We start from the raw sequence: 18,875 nt of genomic DNA, 5'->3' as shown, positions 1-18,875 counted from the left end.
TGAAAGAAATTATGGCCCCGTTTGGAGCAATGAGACATTCCTATATCAGAAGGGCAGGAATCATCTGTCAGAGCTTTGCTGATGTTCCACACCATTACCACCATCATCCTCTGATGCTTTGATGTCAGTTTCCAGTGTTTTGTCCCCAGTGGTTAAAGCTTAACAGTACATAAGATATAATCTAGCTGATGAACTGACTGCTGGGAACAGCCTCTGGGACTCGGCAACAATAATTAAAGTGGTAGTTAAAGCAAAAGAGAAAAATCTGTTGAAATTTACTCACCCTTATGCCTTTCAACAGCGGTTTAATTTCTAGATTACATACATACATTACTCAGTCACTATACAATATATATTAAATGTCTATTTTTCAGTTACAGCTATCGCATGCATCAAGCCAATAGTACAGTATATATCAAGATTATAGCTTACTGAAATATAACCTGAAAGTTCTGTTGTCTAGTTTTATGTTTTTAGTATATTTTTGGAAATTGACAGGCATGGGTACCTTTCCACATACTTGTTTTATGTGTAAAATTATGCTCTTCCCTGGTTTGAATCTACAACCTACTGAGTTACTAGCCTAAATAAATACATACTTACAAAATTAGGATTTTAAATTTCACACGCCGACCTCTGAATGAAATGCTTTCCTATCAAAATCCCTAAACTCACCACTGTGAATGGCAAAGTCCTTTAGAGGGACTGAACTTGCTACTTCACCAATGTGCTTGAGCACCTCCTCACTCAGTCCAGTGGAAGGGCAGCTCATGCTCTTTGGTTCTCCATCTGGTTTGAAGAAGTCTTAAACAGACAAGAGAGAACATGTCAGCATTTACGGCCACTAAATCTGTAACTCTCAACTATAGATTTGGGGTCCAGTAGGGAGTTAAGCAAACAAACAAAGAGGCATTTGACTTACAATGATTTAAAAATGTATATGTGACATTGAAATAAGATAAGCATGGACCCAGCCTCAGTTTCCTGTTCTTAGCTAACAAGGTGTAGCACCCGGTGTGGTCTACTGCTGCTGTAGCTCATCCGCCTCAAAGTTTGACATGTTGTGCATTCAATGATGCTCTTCCGCATACCTCAGTTGTAAAGAGTGGTTATTTGACTTACTGTTGCCTTTCTATCAGCTTAAACTAGTCTGGCCATTCTTCTCTGACCTCTGGCATCAACAAGGCATTTGCGCCCACAGAACTGCCACTCTTTTTTGGACCATTCTCTGTAAACCCTAGAGATGGTTGTGCGTGAAAATTCCAGTAGATGAGCAGTTTCTGAAATACTCAGACCAGCCCGTCTGGCACCAACAACCATGCTACGTTCAAAGTCATTTACATTGGAAATCATCTTCTTCATTCTGATGCTCAGTTTGAACTGCAGCAGATTGTCTTGAGCATGTCTACATGCCTAAATGCATTGAGTTGCTGCCATGTGATTGGTTGATTAGAAATTTGCGCTAACGAGCACTTGGGCAGGTATAAAGTGTCCGGTGAGTGTATTTCTGATTTTAAAGAACTTTTACAGCATTTACCCAAAAAAAAAAAAAAAAAAAAGGAAAACTTACTTATCATTCATAAAATAAAAAAATACATTTTAGATACTTTTTATTAGTTATAACAAGCTGTAAAAAATCTATTAAGCTAAAGCTGTCCATAATTAAATATTTGTACATTAAAACAAGTTGAAAATAAAACAAAATTTTGGGTGTGTTTACATGACACAGTTTTCAACAAAAATGGAAAATTTTTATTCATTAAAGTTATACTGCCAACTACTGGTTTGGCCTGCATATTACTTTTTTCTGGTTGTGCATTTACTAACGTGAACAATACATTCAATACAGTGTTTGTTCATGTTTGTTAACATTAGTTAATAAAAATAAAGTTGTTAATTTTTAGTTCAGGTTAACCCACGGCATTGCCTAATGTTAACAATCATGACTTTGGATGTTTATAATGCATTAGTAAACGTTGAATTAATGATTTATTAATGAATTATGATTATTAAATGCTGTACATGTATCATTCATAATTATTTAATCTTAGTAAAAACATTAACTAATGAAAGCTTATTATAAAGTGTGACCATTTTCTTGTCCCTTTTGCAAATCCTTATGATGGGTAGCATGTTATAAACAGAATAGTATGTACTCTGTAAGTGAAACTTTTTAAAAACATCAAGAATAACTTTAGTACAAAAAAAGCCCTAGGACATGACTCCAGTTTTCAAAAATGCTAGACAACTAGAGCCTTTGGAGTCAAAAAATGTTGAGAAAAACAAATCTAAATACAAACCCAGAAATGCCTAGCATCTACAAAGCCCTGAAAATGTACCTGGCCATGGAGAGTCCAGCCAGTGGCGGATATGCAGGATCTTCTCATCTTTGGAGCTGGTGTACGCCTCCTCGCAGATCTTGTCATATTTAGCAACCTCCTCCTGAAAACAATTCACAGAACACAGCACTAGCCCGCCATCCACTATATTCATCAAAAAGCCAGACACTTGACACATTTGTGACAAATTATTAATTAATGATTCATGGCACCTATGTGCTACGGCGTAGAGAAAACAGCAAGATTCCAGTCACAATTTATTCTCTAAGTGAAATCCCCTGAGGAATGTCAGCGAGTGAAGAGTGACAGGGATGCAGTTGTAAATAAAACGAGCTGTCGCCGGGCGAGACAAGGTGTCAGCTATCCGCACTGGAGGGATGGTTTGGTCCGACGATTGTGGTTTCTACAGCGACACAAATCTGCGGCTGCTTGGGAGGAGGAGGGGTGGCGAGCGCCGAGTCCAGGGAACGAGAGCTCGGGTCAGCGAGTGAAGTATGAAACGTGTCATTTCCAGAGCGAAAAGACATTGGCTGAGCATCTGAACACAGCCTCCATCAATTGTCAGGAAACAATATACAAGAGGCACAGGAAACATCACTTCCTAATAGGCCGGGACAACAAACAACAGCTGTGGAAAAGATGCTTTGGATCAGTTAAAAGGTCAATTAGGATGACCTACGGGAGGAACAACAGCAGGTGGACATGTTCACGTTGCATAATGACGCGGTAATGAAATTTCCATAGGGTGAGACACAAACCTCAAACTCTTGCAGCGTTACAACTCCTTCAGAGATGAGCTTGTCGGCGTACTTTTTCAGCACGTGTTCTTGTTTACGGATCTGCTTGTACATTAAGGGTTGCGTGAACATTGGCTCATCCATCTCATTATGTCCAAACCGACGGTAGCACACCTACAGCATAATACACATCAATAATGTTAATATACATATATATATTTTACTTGATAAATCATAAATTCAGCATCATTAATCTACCAAAACAGTTTCTGCTCTTTCATAAAATTTACTTGAAGGATGTTTGTGCTCCAACTAAGTAAAAAAATCTAATTAACTAAGGTGTGTAGAGCCAAAAATATGTCAATTTAAACAGATATTATTAGTAGCACACAGAATGAGATCCAGACTGAAAAGCACAAGAAGAACACTTGAAAGAACTGAAAAGTTTACACATGATGATTCCAATTTTAATTAATTATGTGCACTTTCTTAAAAGAAATTGTTAAACATTCATTAGTCTGGATCTTAGTTAGTTATCTTTATTTGACCCCATATCTCAATCTAGGAAGAGATTTCTCAGAGAAATCTCAATTGCAGCATACACTCGCAGAGACTTCTGACATTTTACATTTGGCATTTATTTAAATAAATCACTTAAAAACATGGTACCCCCACTCTAAATAAATATCCAGTCTACTAGCCATCAACTACTATTGAGGGAGGATTAATTAAAAAACTTAATTGCTTGGGGTATAAATGATACATTTTTCCAATTTTTTTCATGCCTGGGACACAATATTGATGACCTGATAGTAACAATTGGAAGGTGTTTGATAAAGGATGTATCATCATTGACAATCATGATAGCCTTATTTAGTACTCTTTCTTTGTATATACTATCAATGCTCTTTAGTTTTATTCCCAACAATCTGTTGTTACCCCCTTCCCCAGTGGCCTCAGAAGCATTTCCATACCAACAGATTATACAAAATGTCGCAATACTTTCAATAAAAGCACTGTAAAACATGATCAACAATATGTTGATAACATTAAAAAGCAATGTTTTTTTAAAGAAGTGCATTCTCTGTTGAAGCTTTTTTTTAACAGTCAGTCTATACATCCCACTTAAGTTTACATCCCACTTAAAAATCTTATTCACAGAGCATATCTTTGTTTTTAATAAGCAGGCTACTGTGCTACAAACTGTCAACTTAAGATGCGGTGTATAAAGCATTTTCACACATTTCTACATTGTTAACAGTTAGTCATTTAGTTAAAGTATTATGAAAATATTTAAATCTCCAGGTACATTTTTAAATAATTTACTTAGTATTGCAAATGAACGGTGATTCTCTGGCACAATCATGTGATCATAAATGCAAAACAATGCCTAAATTACTTTCTAAATGATGATCAATGCATGTATGCTTTGTGAAAAGCCTCATAACAAGGTGTTACTCAAGGCATTTAATTGCTAACTTGATCGTAAAGAATCTTAGGGCCCTGTTTACACTAATATGTTTTAGTTTTAAAACTGCGTTTTAAAATAAAACCGACGATCCTCGTCCACACTGGCGTTTCACCTAGTATTTCTGAACAGCTCTCCATCCACACTATACCTCTGAAAACACACATCACGTGACCACACACACATACACTCTGGCATGCACTGCAGTGTATGTGCACGTCTGAGCTCCAGGCAGTCAGCAGGTGCTTTGAGCACATCTACCCAGATGAGAGCTGAGCACGTCAGACTTTAATTCATCTTGTTAACTATATCTAACGACATATTCCCTGACCTTGGTCTTTTGAGTCTATTACTTGTTCTCAGGTAACGTGTTTTGGCTGAGTGCAAAGACATGTTGATATATTAATTAATGTAAGCACGTACACTAGTTCTGCACATTTAACAGACTGATTGCTTTATATCCTATATCGTATAAACTTATTGTACATTATACTTTTATAATGGCCATTATTGTTATTAAAACTGATATTTAGCAAAAGAGATTATTTAGTATTTTCAAAGAAAATGAAAGAAGGCTGTAATGTCATAGGCTCCATTTGTTATGAAAATGCATACAGTGAAGATGACGCTCATATAAATATGTAGCTACACAACGCCTTAACATTTTTGTGTCTGTTAAGTTGCTAATATCAAAATGAAGATAGGCTGTTCATCATATCTAGCAAGTTGTCATGAATGAAGTGAAAAAGCCTCCCGAGATGAAAGCATAAGAAGCAATGTTTTTTTATATTTATGTAGAAAAATAATAATTTTTGTAACATTTTGTTTCTTTCATTATTTTTTATTCGTAAAGATATTATCATATTGCTGTTCATCCTGTGTGTATTAAGCAATGTTTAAGCGAGGCGCCCAACTAACGTGCTCTGCGCTGGACTTTAGACCTCCTCTCAGCTGGTCTATTAAACAATTTATTTTAGATCCTCAAAATAGCAATGCATCAGCAATGCGCCTTAACACACCTCCTTTTTAGACCAGAATGCCTATGGGCGCACATATGAGCGCAAATGCATTTGCTATTTAAACAGTGTGGTGCAACACGTCAAAAACGACACTTGTGTCAAGCTGAAGCTACACTGTTAACCCTTACTGTAGATTATGCAGTAAATAACTGTAAAATAGCCAGTGTTTAGCTGTAATGAAAAGAAACAGTATTTTACTGTAAAAGGAGCAGGATTTGTATGAAATTCTGTAGTGCAAAGAATAAATTACAGTAATTTACTCTATGTACCATTACAGATATTTACTGTGATAATAAATGGTAAATTACTGTTCAACCATTACTGCCCCATCTACTCTAATGCTTTATGTTCCTATTTTATATTTATTTTATCTCTGTGTTTTCTTTGGTTCTTTTTATGTTTTTAACATTGAGTATCAGGAGTCAACCAATGCCACAGAGCTTATTAAAAGGTAAGTGTAAGATATGGACGAAATGCATTTAAAGGCAAAAATATTCACACAGAGCAAAGAAATTGTCACAATAATTTTTATAACTTTGTTTACTTTTTCTACAATTAATCTAATTTAATTGCCTAGTTTGACCTATAGTTAAGATTTTAAATTGCACTTTCAACTGAATATTAGTATTTTGCTAAATAACTAGTAAAAATGTGTTATTTAAAAAAAAAAAAATATATATATATATATATATATATATATATATATATATATATATATATATATATATATATATATATATATATATATATATATATATATATATATATATATATATATATATATATCTTAAACAACACCCACATACATTTTTGCAGAGACTCAATGAATTTGTCTGGAAAACTGGCAAGTAAAAGTGCCATTAACAGTATAAAGGCTTTCCTAAATAAATGTATAAATCATGATATTTGTTGTGTTTTTTATTATTACTACAGATTTGGAACGACATGAGAATCAGATTATTTATTTATTTATTTTTTTCTATGGATGAAGTTTATATTATAGTATATTTTTATTGTTTTTATTAAACGATATGTGCATAACTGTGATAAATGTAGGCAGTTGCTTTGAAAATATGCTATGTACCAGGGGTGTCAAACTCCTGGAAGGCCACAGCCTAGTAGAATTTAGTTCCAGCCCTCCTTCAACACACTACCTTTAGATTTAGTTTGATCAGGTGTGTTTAATTAGTATATCTGCACTGTTACTCTGTAGATTGTGCAGTAAATAACTGTAAAAAACAATGATTTAGGCATCACCACACACACCCACAGGCTGTCCGTCTTATTCTAAACACAAAGGTGTTAGAAAGAGTTTTCAGAAAATGTTGGCCCTTTAAGAGAGCCAGGTGTTTGATTTGTTTACTGCTGAGTGTGCTCTATTCTCTGTCTATCAATTCAGATGTAGAGTCTGATATGTTTTAGGCTTTAAATAAGAATCTAAAATGAGTAAGTAAAATGTGTTCAAATGTTTTTGTGGGTTTCTAAAATAAGGCTGTGTTTTAAGTTATATTGTTGTTATCTTGAACAGTGTACTTTAAAGCTACATTGTTAGCTAGTTAGCCTCTCCTCATATAACTTCTTACATTACTTTTGTTTAAGTATATGTATTTATTGGATATTGCATACTGCCATAATGTACAGATGCTAACAGTTGTATGTATCTTTCTGGCAACTAAGCCAAAATTAAATTCCATCATCTCAGTAAGGTAACATGTGCACATCATCACAGGGAATTACAAAAACATGATACACATAGCCATCCACACACAAAAGCTCCACTGTCCGGTCCCAGGTTGTGAGTTTGTTGCTAAGTATTTTTCAGAGCAGTGTTTCCACCTATGAATTTATATTTGAAACAATAAAAAAGTTTGTTGTCATGAGATAATTATAACAATAAAAGATTGGATCCTTTAGTTTTTCGGTGTTGCCAACTTTATTTTTGTTTTCTATAATTATTTTAAACTTTTTGAGATTTGACAGGGCTGTTAATTATTTAAAACTTTAAAATTTAAAATAATTATTTTGTGTTTTTTGCTGTTCATTTTTTTTTTTTTTTTTTTTTTTTGCATGGTCAGCATTGAGGAGAGAGTAACACATTTCACTGCAGCACTTTGTGTGTGTGTGTGTGTTTATTGGATATGTGATTGTGATAAATGTTAGCAGGTGCTTTAAAAGTATGCTATATACCAGGGGTGCTTAATCCTGTTCCTGGAGATCTACGTTCCTGCAGATTTCAGTTGCTATCCATATCAAACACACCTAAACCAATTAATTAGGACCTGAACACCACGTGATAATTACAGGCAGGTGTGTTTGATATGGGTAGCAACTGAAATCTGCAGGAAGGTAGATATCCAGGAACAGGATTAAGCACCCCTGCTATATACCATGGGGGTCAAACCCCAAGTTCTTGAAGAACTGAAGGGCAGCTGAGTTTAGTTCCCACCCTGCTTCAACATTACCTGTAGATTTCTAACGAGCCTTAATTAGTTTTATCAGGTGTGTTTAATTAGTTACAGCTTAAAGTCCCGGTCACACTGCACTTTTCTCCCTATAGACTTCCATTCATACGCATGTGAATGCTGCAGACCTGGAATGCATGCTCATGCGACAAATTTTACAGTTTGCAGCATTGGAAAGTTCAAGCTTGGAGAACTCTGAACTGCAAAATCACATCATGTGATTGCTTGAGACTAATCAAAGATCAAACCATGACCTCTCTGAACAAAAATTATGGACCAGTTGCTTGCTTTTTCAATCTCTTAATATTTTGTTTAATCCCACTCCTTTTCGCAGAGCCATATGACATATGCATTTTGCATGCTTAAACGTTAGTTTGACTGCATCCTTGCTGTGCAGACCTGTGGCTCTCAGTAATATGTAAGATGATATTTATATCTGCTGATATCTTAATTTTGTTATACATTTTCTGTTTTATATTTGTTTGCTGCCAAAACAATAAAATAAATTTGTCAGAATTTACAACTTAATTAATTTAAAGAATTAATAACAGGTAAGAATACTAATTAATTTTAGTAACACCTTGACATACTATTGTGTATGCAGTATAATGCTGTGAGTTGTAACACTACAGTACAGTAATTAACTGTACACAGTTTCCAGTTAGTTACCACTATTGCTCTATTACAGTAATTAACTGGCAACAATGTTGCCAGCTACTCACTGCAATGGTTTGGTTACAGTAAACAACTGGCAACACTGTTGCCAGCCGCTCACTGTAATGGTTCAGTTTCAGTAATTAACTGGCAACACTGTTGCCAGTTACTTACCTTAACCAAACTTTTACTGTGAGTAGCTGGCAACAGTGTTGCCAGTGTTCTACTGTGAAAAAGCCTGGTAAGGTCTAACAGTGTAGCAAACAACATTTGCGTCATGTCTAGCGCCGCATTGCGCCAGGTGTATGATTGGGCCCATACAATGATTCGGGGAGGAGCTTTTGCAGCAGATCTGAGAATGCTATCTAAATTTTCTATTTAAATATTGTAGTGATATTACTATAAACTTAGTAACTTTATTCATTTTGACTAAGGTATGTCTTCAAAAACCTAAAAAGTACTGTTGACAATACTAACTTTGCCATCTGAATAGACAAAGAGCATTAGTCATTTGTTTCATTGGCATTCAATGCCACAAAAACAATATGTTAACAAATGGTCCTACTTTATTTTATATTGTGTCCTTAACTCCCAAATATAAATAAAGTATGCTTATTGTGTTCATATTCTTTGATGCTTTTGAGGTGGAACAGGGACAGATTTAGGTTTAGTATGAGTAATGAGCAAGGTATTGGGATAAATGTAATTGCAGAAATAAATAACATATGTAATTACATACAGATAAGTAAAAAGAGTTACAGTGTAAAATTGATTGTACCTGATTGTACATTGTACAATATAATGTGAGAGCAAAAATTTTACTAAGTGTGTTTCAGTGTTTGGTGATTATGCGTTAAATGGTTAAATGCTGTCAGTATGATCATTAAGGGTCAATTACACTCATAGTTTTGACATTTGTGTCTGTTAGATAGATTGCTTTATTTTCAGATTGAAGTAATTAAGTTTTAAGAGAAAACATGATTTTTTGTAAGAGAAAACATGATTCTTGTACCATGATAATGGATCTCTAGTCAAGCACTGGAGCAGTTTTCAAGAGATTTATCTTCACGTTCAATTAAATTTTTTTGTGATATGTAGGCTGTGTCTTCACAGAATTTACCAGGTCAATCACCACATCCTTGTTGAAAGTGGTTCTCCACTCTGCTGCAATCTTGCACACATACATCACAGCCTCTGGGTCATCAGCGTTGACGTGGAAGATGGGTGCGTTGACCACGCGAGCCACATCTGTTGGATAGGGCGATGACCGTGCCATTCGCGGATCAGTTGTGAATCCAATCTGGCAACATCAGATAACACTCATCAATCTACAACATGCTAAAGGTCAGGGGTTACGATCCTGCTTCACCTCAGGACTCTAATAGGAAAATCTGATGTTTGATGCTAACCTGATTATTGACAACCACATGGATGGTGCCATAAGTAGTATATGAAGGCAGTTCACTGAGATGGAAGGTTTCATAGACGACTCCCTGACCGGCAAACGCAGCATCACCATGCATGAGAATTGACATCACCTGGAGAACAATCAAATTCACTCATGATTTGAACTATTTATTTATATCAGGGCTGCACAATATATCATTTCAGGATCAACCTCGCAATGTACGCATCAATGTAAAATTTCAAGTCCGGATTTTACCAGTCTCCACAGTGCAGAATACAAGTGATTTGTTGAGTCATTGAAAAGTTTGGCCATAAAAGATAGAAAGTTTATAATTTAATACATTTTATAAGATCAATGTGTTTTTAAAGGTGCCCTGTATTGAAAATCTGAATATACCAGGCATAGTCAAACATAAAAAGTTCAGTCCATGTAAATGGCCATACCATAAACCTCAAATACGTTTCCTCATTCTTGTGTAAATTCTGCAATTGTAAACCACAGGTGAAAAGCAGGCCAATCAGAAAGCAAAGCAGACTGTTATGTTACTCCTGGGGTATGCCCTCAAGATTTGCATGTACTTCAAATGGTGTTCTTCATCATCCTGTCTCATCAGGACATCCACAATCAAAACACAGACTGTTGCACAGGGCATTATTAAAATTCATGCTCCAGGCTGCATTTTGAGATTACAACAATGATAATTTTCCTCCCTTATTTTTAAGAATATTAAGGTTTATATTAAAATTACTCTGTATGTGGGACTCTTATTTTGAAAATAGGAGAAGCAGCTTTTTAAAAGCATTTAAACTTAGTTTAAAGCATTCTGGCATAAGAAATAATATAGTAGCTTTAACAAAAAAATCGTTGGTATTTATTTATGAGATGAGGACTATATAGTGATATTTTACATTTGATTATTACATTTCAGTAACAGAATATAAGCCACAAAGCATTGTTTGTATCTTAGCTTCATTGCATTTATCAATGCTTGGAAATTTTTATATTTTATGAAGATGCATTACCCTAAAATTACCCAGAGCAATACAAAATTACAGTTTCTTTCCAAATTAAGCTACTCAAGCCATCTTTTTTCCTAATAGTTTTATCCAATATCTTGTGTATCTAATTTGTATTCTTCTAACATGCCAAAATGTTGAGCCATTATATAACAGAAAAGGCAGAAAATGTGGTTATGTTTTTCATATGTAATGATAATCTGAAAATTGTTTCACCCTCCTTCCTTCAGTGTCTCCTCTGTAAAACTGCTCTGCTTTGGTCTTGCCCTGAACGACAGGATCTACAGCCTCAAGGTGAGATGGGTTAGCCATTAGTGACAATGTGATATTCTTATCCGTTTCCCTGTTTATCCGTTCATGGTACATCCCCAAGTGATATTTCACATCTCCTGAGCCCTGGAGTAGATTAAAGTGTAAAGCTTACATTAGAAAAAGCACCATAAGAGAATGAAGTATTTGAGATGACAAAATCCTCGCTCTTCAAACTAAATCACCTCATCTGCAGCCTCCAGTTTGGGATCAAACTGACAGAATATTTGATCCAAATCCTTGCGAACTACGTTGGCCAGAACGTTCAGTCTTCCCCTGAGTGAAGCGGAGGTTGTGTTATTATTGCTGGGGTGAATTCATAAGAGCAGGGTGAGATTGAATGGTGCAGGTTTCAGACGTACCTGTGAGGCATTCCCATAATTACACTTTCTATACCAGCTTCACTGGACTTGTCGATGATCATCTTCAGCGCAGGGATGAGGACCTCACAGCCTTCCAGTCCAAAGCGTTTCTCTGAAGACCATTTGCGAGCAAGGAAGTCCTCAAACCTAGAACAATGGATCAAGTTTAACAAATTATTATTTAGGAAACTTCATTCATTAATTTTCCTTCAACTTAGTCCCTTATTCATCAGGGATCACCACAGCAGATTGAACCGCCAACTTATCCGGCACGTTTTACACAGCGGATGCCCTTCCAGCTGCAACCCAGTACCGGAAAACATGCATACACACTAAGTCACATACATAAACTACAGCTAATTTGTATTCATTTTCTTTTTGGCTGAGTCCCTTTATTCATCAGGGGTGCCACAGCGGAATGAACCGCCAACTTATCCAGCATATCTTTTACGCAGCGAATGCCCTTTTTGCAACCCAACACTGGGAAACTACAGACAATTTAGCTTATCCAATTCACCTGTACCTCATATCTTTGGATTGTGGGGAAACCTGGAGCACCTAGAGGAAACCCACACAAACTTGGGGAGAACATGCAAACTCCACACAGAAATGCCAACTGACCCAGCCAGGACTCGAACTAGCAACCTTTTTGCAGTGAGGTGAAAGTGCTAACCACTAAGCCACCCAGTCGCCGCATTTAGCAAACTTTAATTTGTTAAGTTAATATGAGATACAAAATGCAGTTCCACAATGTACTTACATAACTTTAGGTTGCCAAATTGTGGTATAATCCTTTGGTGCTCAATTTTTTTTCTGGTTCTTAATTTGTCAGTAAAATGGATGCATGATTTTGTTTGTTCAATCACATTTTAGTTATATTTAGTATTTAGTAGATTCCATGGTACTATTTATACTTACCACATCTAGCAAATACCTGAAGAGGACATTTGTAATTTAAACTAAGAGTAAATCTAGAATAATTTTTAAATTTGTGAGGTTTGCATAGTCAAAAATGTGGTTCTGAAAAGAGCACAAACAAACAAAATGCCCAAAATTAATTCATTTATTCATTTTCTTTTTGGCGTAGTCCCTTTATTAATCTAGGGTTACCACAGCAGACTGAACCTCCAACTTATCCCACACGTTCTACACAGCAGATGCCCTTCCAGCCACAACCCATTACTGAGAAACATACACACATACACACACACACACACACACACACACACACACACACACACACACTACGGACAATTTAGCCTATCCAATTCACCTATACCACATGTTATGTATTTTCCTAAATATGTTTTACTAAAAAGATGGTTTCCTAATTGATGTTGATAATGAAATCTGTTGAGGAGAGTTAAAATTTTGATTTCTTCATTTAATTGTTTACTTCCTGCACTGTCAAACATTAAAAGTTGAATTAATTAAAACTTTTAAAGCAACTGGCTGCAAAGAAATATTGAGCTTTTTAAACTTCAGTGGTTAAAGTGGTGCCAAATAATTTTTTTTCAAATTGAGTTGAATGGACTTATTCCATAAAGTATACTTGACTTAAACCACTTGACATTTCATTTCATTTCAACTTTAAAACCTAATTTGTCACTTCAACCCCTGAGGTTGAATAAACTCAATTTCTTTGCAGTCAGTTGGTTTAAAATTTTAACCTAACTTAAAAAAAATATTTGGCACAACTTAAAACACTGAATTGCAAAATTGCTTTGCACCCAGTTCCTTTAAATTTGTAAGTTAACTCAACTTTTTATTTTTTTACAGTGTGGGCGCAGTACCAAATGTTTCCCCTTGATAACATTTGTTTTCCATTTCATTAAATGCAACATTTTTTTGGCCATAAACAATACTAATGTGGCAATTATTTTCAAGTTAAATTTACTTTCATTTTATTTTTGTTTCTTTTAATTAAAAAAAAAATGAATATAATATTTATATTTTCCAATTAAAATGGTCAAATCAAACATTAAAAGTTGAATTTAAGCAACATTTAGACGTTTAACCCTGACAAAGGAATGCAGAAGCTTTGCAAGAGAAAATTAACTGATAATTCTTCCTCCCATCACATTTATTTTTATTTTTTACCATCACCGTGTCCACTGGGGCTTCCTTAAAAATTGTGGTTTAAGCAAGAAAATTAAAGTCTATGATAAGTAAACAAAAACACCACACAAACAGTACTTTAACAGTACTTTAAATACACTCTAAGGATATTCACCGTGTTGAGCGAACCAGCCTGGCCAGCAATGTCCTCTTCTCTCGGGCAGAAAACTTCATGATCCCTGGAGTTTCAAATTTTTGTCTGATCCACTGGCACTGCTCCATATTATTGATAAACATGAATTCCACTCCCGTATGGCCACAGTAGGATGTCTGAAACATTCCAGCAAATCCAGTTTACCCTTTCATTTATTAATGCATTCATTTTTGAAGTATAATTAAGCCTCAACATAATATAAACGATGAGCTTGTCATATTGGCTTAAATTACATCCTTTCAAAATAGCTAGTGAATGTCATATCTGAATCAATTCAGGCACAAAACCAGCTAATGAGAAATGAGGAAGGAGTGTTTCTGCTCAAATACCGGGTAATATCGCAGTAATCCTGCATCTACCCACCTCAAGTCTGTGTATGATTTCTCTCAGTGGGAGTGTGTTTTCATTTCCCCCAATAAATGTGGTTAGTGGCAACTGAAATGATTTATCCAGATCAGATTCTTCCAAGCCATACGATGCTGAAGATTAAAGAGGAGAGGCATATTAAAGCAAATACATCAATAAAGCTATGCTTTAATAAAATGTAATAAAACCCTAGGAATGTTGCTTTTTAAATCAGATATTATAATATACAGCTAAGTAAAGATGTGTTTATTATGGACCCAACTAATGACTTAAACATGCATTTCCAAGTCAATTTAACACTAAAACTAAACATATATTACAGATATAAACAAATTAGAAACAAGTAATTGTAAATAAAACTCTCTTTAATCATAACTCAGTTAAATCTCTTCAATCCAGTTAATAAGAGTTATGTATTTGTCAATAACACATCACAGCTCATGCGTTTTTCCATTTGAGTGTTCCACTTTTCTATAGTTTTTTCAATGCAAACACATGATTGACAGATGTGCATGTATTACAACCTGTTGGATTTTGGACAAATTATTGCAGTAACACTTTACTTGAAGGGTTGTTCATAAGACTGTATGAATGAGATATTATGCAAGCCTATTACAAATGTCCTAATATGTCATTAGCTCAGTTATCATGACATTTAAATCCAAAAATTAAATTTTTTGTTTTGACAACCTGACTTAAACAAATACCAAAAGAACTGGTCTATTATTATTATTGATATTATTTCTGTCATGACTTGTCATAAATCGGTCATTAACATAATTGTCATGAGGCCATTATAATTGTGTTCTGAATATTTTTCTGATCCTTTTCAGTGGAACAAACTGTATTTGTCATTAAAATGTCTCATTAAAAGTGTCATTATTTTGTCAAATAATTTTTAAGTGCATCATTAACATTTAATGGCAATTTAATGACAAATTTAGCTTGTGCCACTGTAGTTGAGGTCAAAAATAATATTAGTGATGCTGATATTTATAATGGCTTCATGACGACCATGTTCAAGATAAATTTATGACTAGTTTTGTTGTCTTGGTAATGTCAAATTGTAATGAAAAAGTTAAAAACAGCTTGTAATGTATTTTTTATGTCAAGTTGTTATAACACACAATTTCATCTTTGCATTTAAAGGGGTGGTCCACTATGATATCATATTTTAAACTTTAGTTGAAGTGTAACGAACATAAACAACATCTCTGAATGTAATACGCTCAAAGTTCAATGCAGAGGAAGTCATTGGCTTTTACAGAGATGGCTAAGCAAAATCGACAGTAAACCAAGTTTGGGGACTACAAAAAATACATTTGGGCTAGTGAGATCACAAGAGCTTCAGGTAGCGCACATTCACCATGCGCATACACCTCGTGAAAGCATGTGGTCAGTGGCCGTGTAATGTAATAGCAGAGAAAGCTAAAACGCCATCCAAATGCTGCTATTTCCACAGAGCTTCTTCTGTTTTTGTATTTGGCCTTCCAAAGTACATAACTTAAAGAGAGAAGTGCTTACAGTTTAATTTGAATTATGTTCAATAGAATTATAAAACAGATATAGCTCTAATGTTAGTATTTGACAAAATGACCAGAATCTCTCCCAGTTCAGTGCTGGATTCGGTTAAAAACTCCACCAACCGACGAAGCTGTGGATTGTGAGCCACAACCTATAAATATTTTTTTTTGTTAAAATTGATCTATTACATGCATAGTTTCTAGCGTTAACGGTGTGTTGTAGCGAGGACATAAACAATGGGAAATGCTGTTTGGCACCGCTAACAAGCTACAGATTAATATTTATCAGTCAAACCGCTATAAATGGCCACAATCTTCAGAAGCCTCTGCAGTGTCTCTCTATGCGGCTGCATTCAGTGTCTCTCTATGCGGCCACTTTCCTTGCATTCTACTTCTCAAATAACAGACTCGCTAAAGATATAAGAATGTTCTATATTAATTACACATGCTTATTCTGAATATGTGACAGACACTTGTCAGGTTTTATTTTAGAGAGCAGGTATGAGGTTCAGCTGTGCGTCCTTCATTTTCTGTCTGATTAAGGCACAGTCTGATACAGCTAACAGCTACGGTTTACACAGCGCAAAATCGCTCGCTTGTAGGAGCGTGACATGAAGCAGATCCGCGAATCACAGCACATTATGTTAGCTGAACAATCAGAGCCTCTAAAAAACTAGAAAATATGACCGTCGTTTTCATGTTAGCAGAGTAGCTGTATATAATCAAAGTAAGATATATGAAAAAATAACGTGATTTTCTACAAATGAAGCATGAGCACACATTGCTTTAGAATCGTATAAACACAACTATGCCTTATAAATATCACCCCTTTAACATGTCAAAACTGAGCGAATGACAGTTAATGGCACTTGTGATAAACTTTAATAAAAATCATGATAGTGATAGGCGCAATAGATAGTGCTGTCGCCTCACAGCAAGAAGGTTGCTGGTTCGAGCCTCAGCTGGATCAGTTGGCATTTCTGTGTGGAGTTTGCATGTTCTCCCCGCGATCGTGTGGGTTTCCTCTGGGTACTCCGATTTCCCCCACAGTCTAAAGACATGTGGTATAGGTGAATTGGGTAGGATAAATTGTATGAGTGTGAATGAGTATGTATGGATGTTTCCCAGAGATGGGTTGCAGCTGGAACGGCATTTGCTGCATAAAACATATGCTGGCTAGTTGGCGGTTCATTCCGCTGTGGCGACCCGAGATTAATAAAGGGACTAAGCCGAAAAGAAAATGGAAGAAAGAATAAAAATTGTGATAGTTGAACACCCCTTCAAGTAAAGTGTCACCAGTTTGGCTATTGTTCCTCTTTTGTAAGTGGCTTTGAATAGAAGTGTCTGCTAAATGCATAAACATAAGCATGTAATCCTCTATTGGATAGTTACATTCCTTGATTGGTTAAAGGTATTGTAAATTACTCAAGTCTGGGAAATTTTGAGATCACACCCTTTCTGTCAAAGAAATTCTTCTCATAAGAAAGATACGCTCATGTTCAGTTTTTCAGGTATGGTACTCTATAAGTACTCTGCTGATAGAGAAGCATATGTTTGTGAGTTACCATCATATTTTGTGCTAAAATTAAATTCTAATGCTTTTTACTGTCAGGGTCGTTGTCATCCATCAAGTGGAAGGATGACATTTAATGGTGTACCATTTACAATGTAACTAGTTAATACATTTTATTTGACATTTTACCTGTAAAATATGTTTAGTGTGGTATCTGTTTTACAGATTTTATATATATATCATATATATATATACACACACACACAAAAGTAGTTGTACAAAAAAAAAACATGGACGTCACATGAGCTTCACATGTTAAAATCATGTACACTGTGGTTTTGTAATGTTTACAGTAAGATAAAGTAGTTTTATATTTTGATTTCGGTCACGCTTTATTTTGATGGTCCATTTGTTGAATTTAAGTTACACTGCATCTACATGCAAACTAATTCTCATTAGATTATAAGTAAACTGTTACTGTAGATTGGGGTTAGGGTTAGAGTTACTGTACTTGCAAATTTTAGACAGTTAAATTTCTGTTTAGCAGTAGTATCAACAGATGTTAGGCAGACAGTCTACTTATACTCAATTAGACCATCAAAATGAATTGTTACCATGAGGGGGAAGGATTGGCAAATAGGACCTCGAGATGGGAATCAAACTCGGGTCGCCGTGAACACCGGAGTGCCATGTATAAACACACTAACCACTACACCATTGGCACTGACATGTATTCAACTTTTGAAAACATCAGTTGCACTGACCTAAAATGTCTGAAGTTGAGTGAACAAAAAACTCTTATGGAAATTGGTACTAAGAAATACATTATCAGAACAAACAAACATAGTTCAATTGAAGAAACAGATAGGCATGCTTCACATGTGCAGCATTACAAAACATTTTTCCCTGTTAGTCCTGCCCTGTTTTGGTCCTAGTCTTGTTTACCATTATTGTTGTTTTACCTCCTGTCCTGTTTCTAATTCTGTGTCTAATAAATGTTTGGTAATCATCTGTCCCTGTATAGCTTTTTACACAATTGAACTATGCTACAGCTCTACACTCTACTGTCTTATTAATTTAAGGTGAAATTAAATTAAATTAATTTATAATTAATATTTATATATTAATTATAAATAATTATTAATATATTTAATAATTAATTAATAAATTAATATTAAATTATAATAATCTTTTAATAATAAAATTGTCTTTTTTTTTTTTTTACTCAACTTCAGACATTCCAGTTCTGCAGACAAAAAAAATGTTCAGTTGGCACAACTTAAAAAGTTTTGTTACAGAGTAGCCAGAAAAATAATAATCTGTATTACTTTGTATTACTGACAAGTAATTTTAGGTCAGTGCAGCTGATGTTTTTAAAAGTTGAGTGAACAAGAAAAAGCGAAAGGAAAAAATAAGTTTGTTTTTTT

At 35.0% G+C, this 18,875-nt stretch overlaps 1 protein-coding gene across 1 annotated transcript in view; it reads right to left on the bottom strand.

Annotated features, from left to right (window-relative positions):
- The window catches only part of ogdhl (oxoglutarate dehydrogenase L), a 51,391-nt gene that overhangs the window by 20,620 nt on the left and 11,896 nt on the right, over positions 1–18,875 (bottom strand). The window contains exons 5-14 of the mRNA XM_682523.8: positions 14,410–14,525; positions 14,008–14,162; positions 11,775–11,921; positions 11,598–11,688; positions 11,320–11,499; positions 10,089–10,217; positions 9,800–9,979; positions 3,098–3,250; positions 2,340–2,442; positions 676–804 (exon numbers count right to left, since the gene is read on the bottom strand). Coding sequence (XP_687615.2) covers positions 676–804; positions 2,340–2,442; positions 3,098–3,250; positions 9,800–9,979; positions 10,089–10,217; positions 11,320–11,499; positions 11,598–11,688; positions 11,775–11,921; positions 14,008–14,162; positions 14,410–14,525 — 1,383 coding nt within the window. The remainder of the gene's footprint in view (positions 1–675; positions 805–2,339; positions 2,443–3,097; positions 3,251–9,799; positions 9,980–10,088; positions 10,218–11,319; positions 11,500–11,597; positions 11,689–11,774; positions 11,922–14,007; positions 14,163–14,409; positions 14,526–18,875) is intronic.

Source organism: Danio rerio, chromosome 13 (genome assembly GCF_049306965.1).
Source record: "Danio rerio strain Tuebingen ecotype United States chromosome 13, GRCz12tu, whole genome shotgun sequence".
Taxonomy (NCBI): domain Eukaryota; kingdom Metazoa; phylum Chordata; class Actinopteri; order Cypriniformes; family Danionidae; genus Danio; species Danio rerio.
The sequence above is the reverse complement of the archived record's forward strand: the minus strand, read 5'-3'. Positions and strand labels throughout refer to the sequence as shown.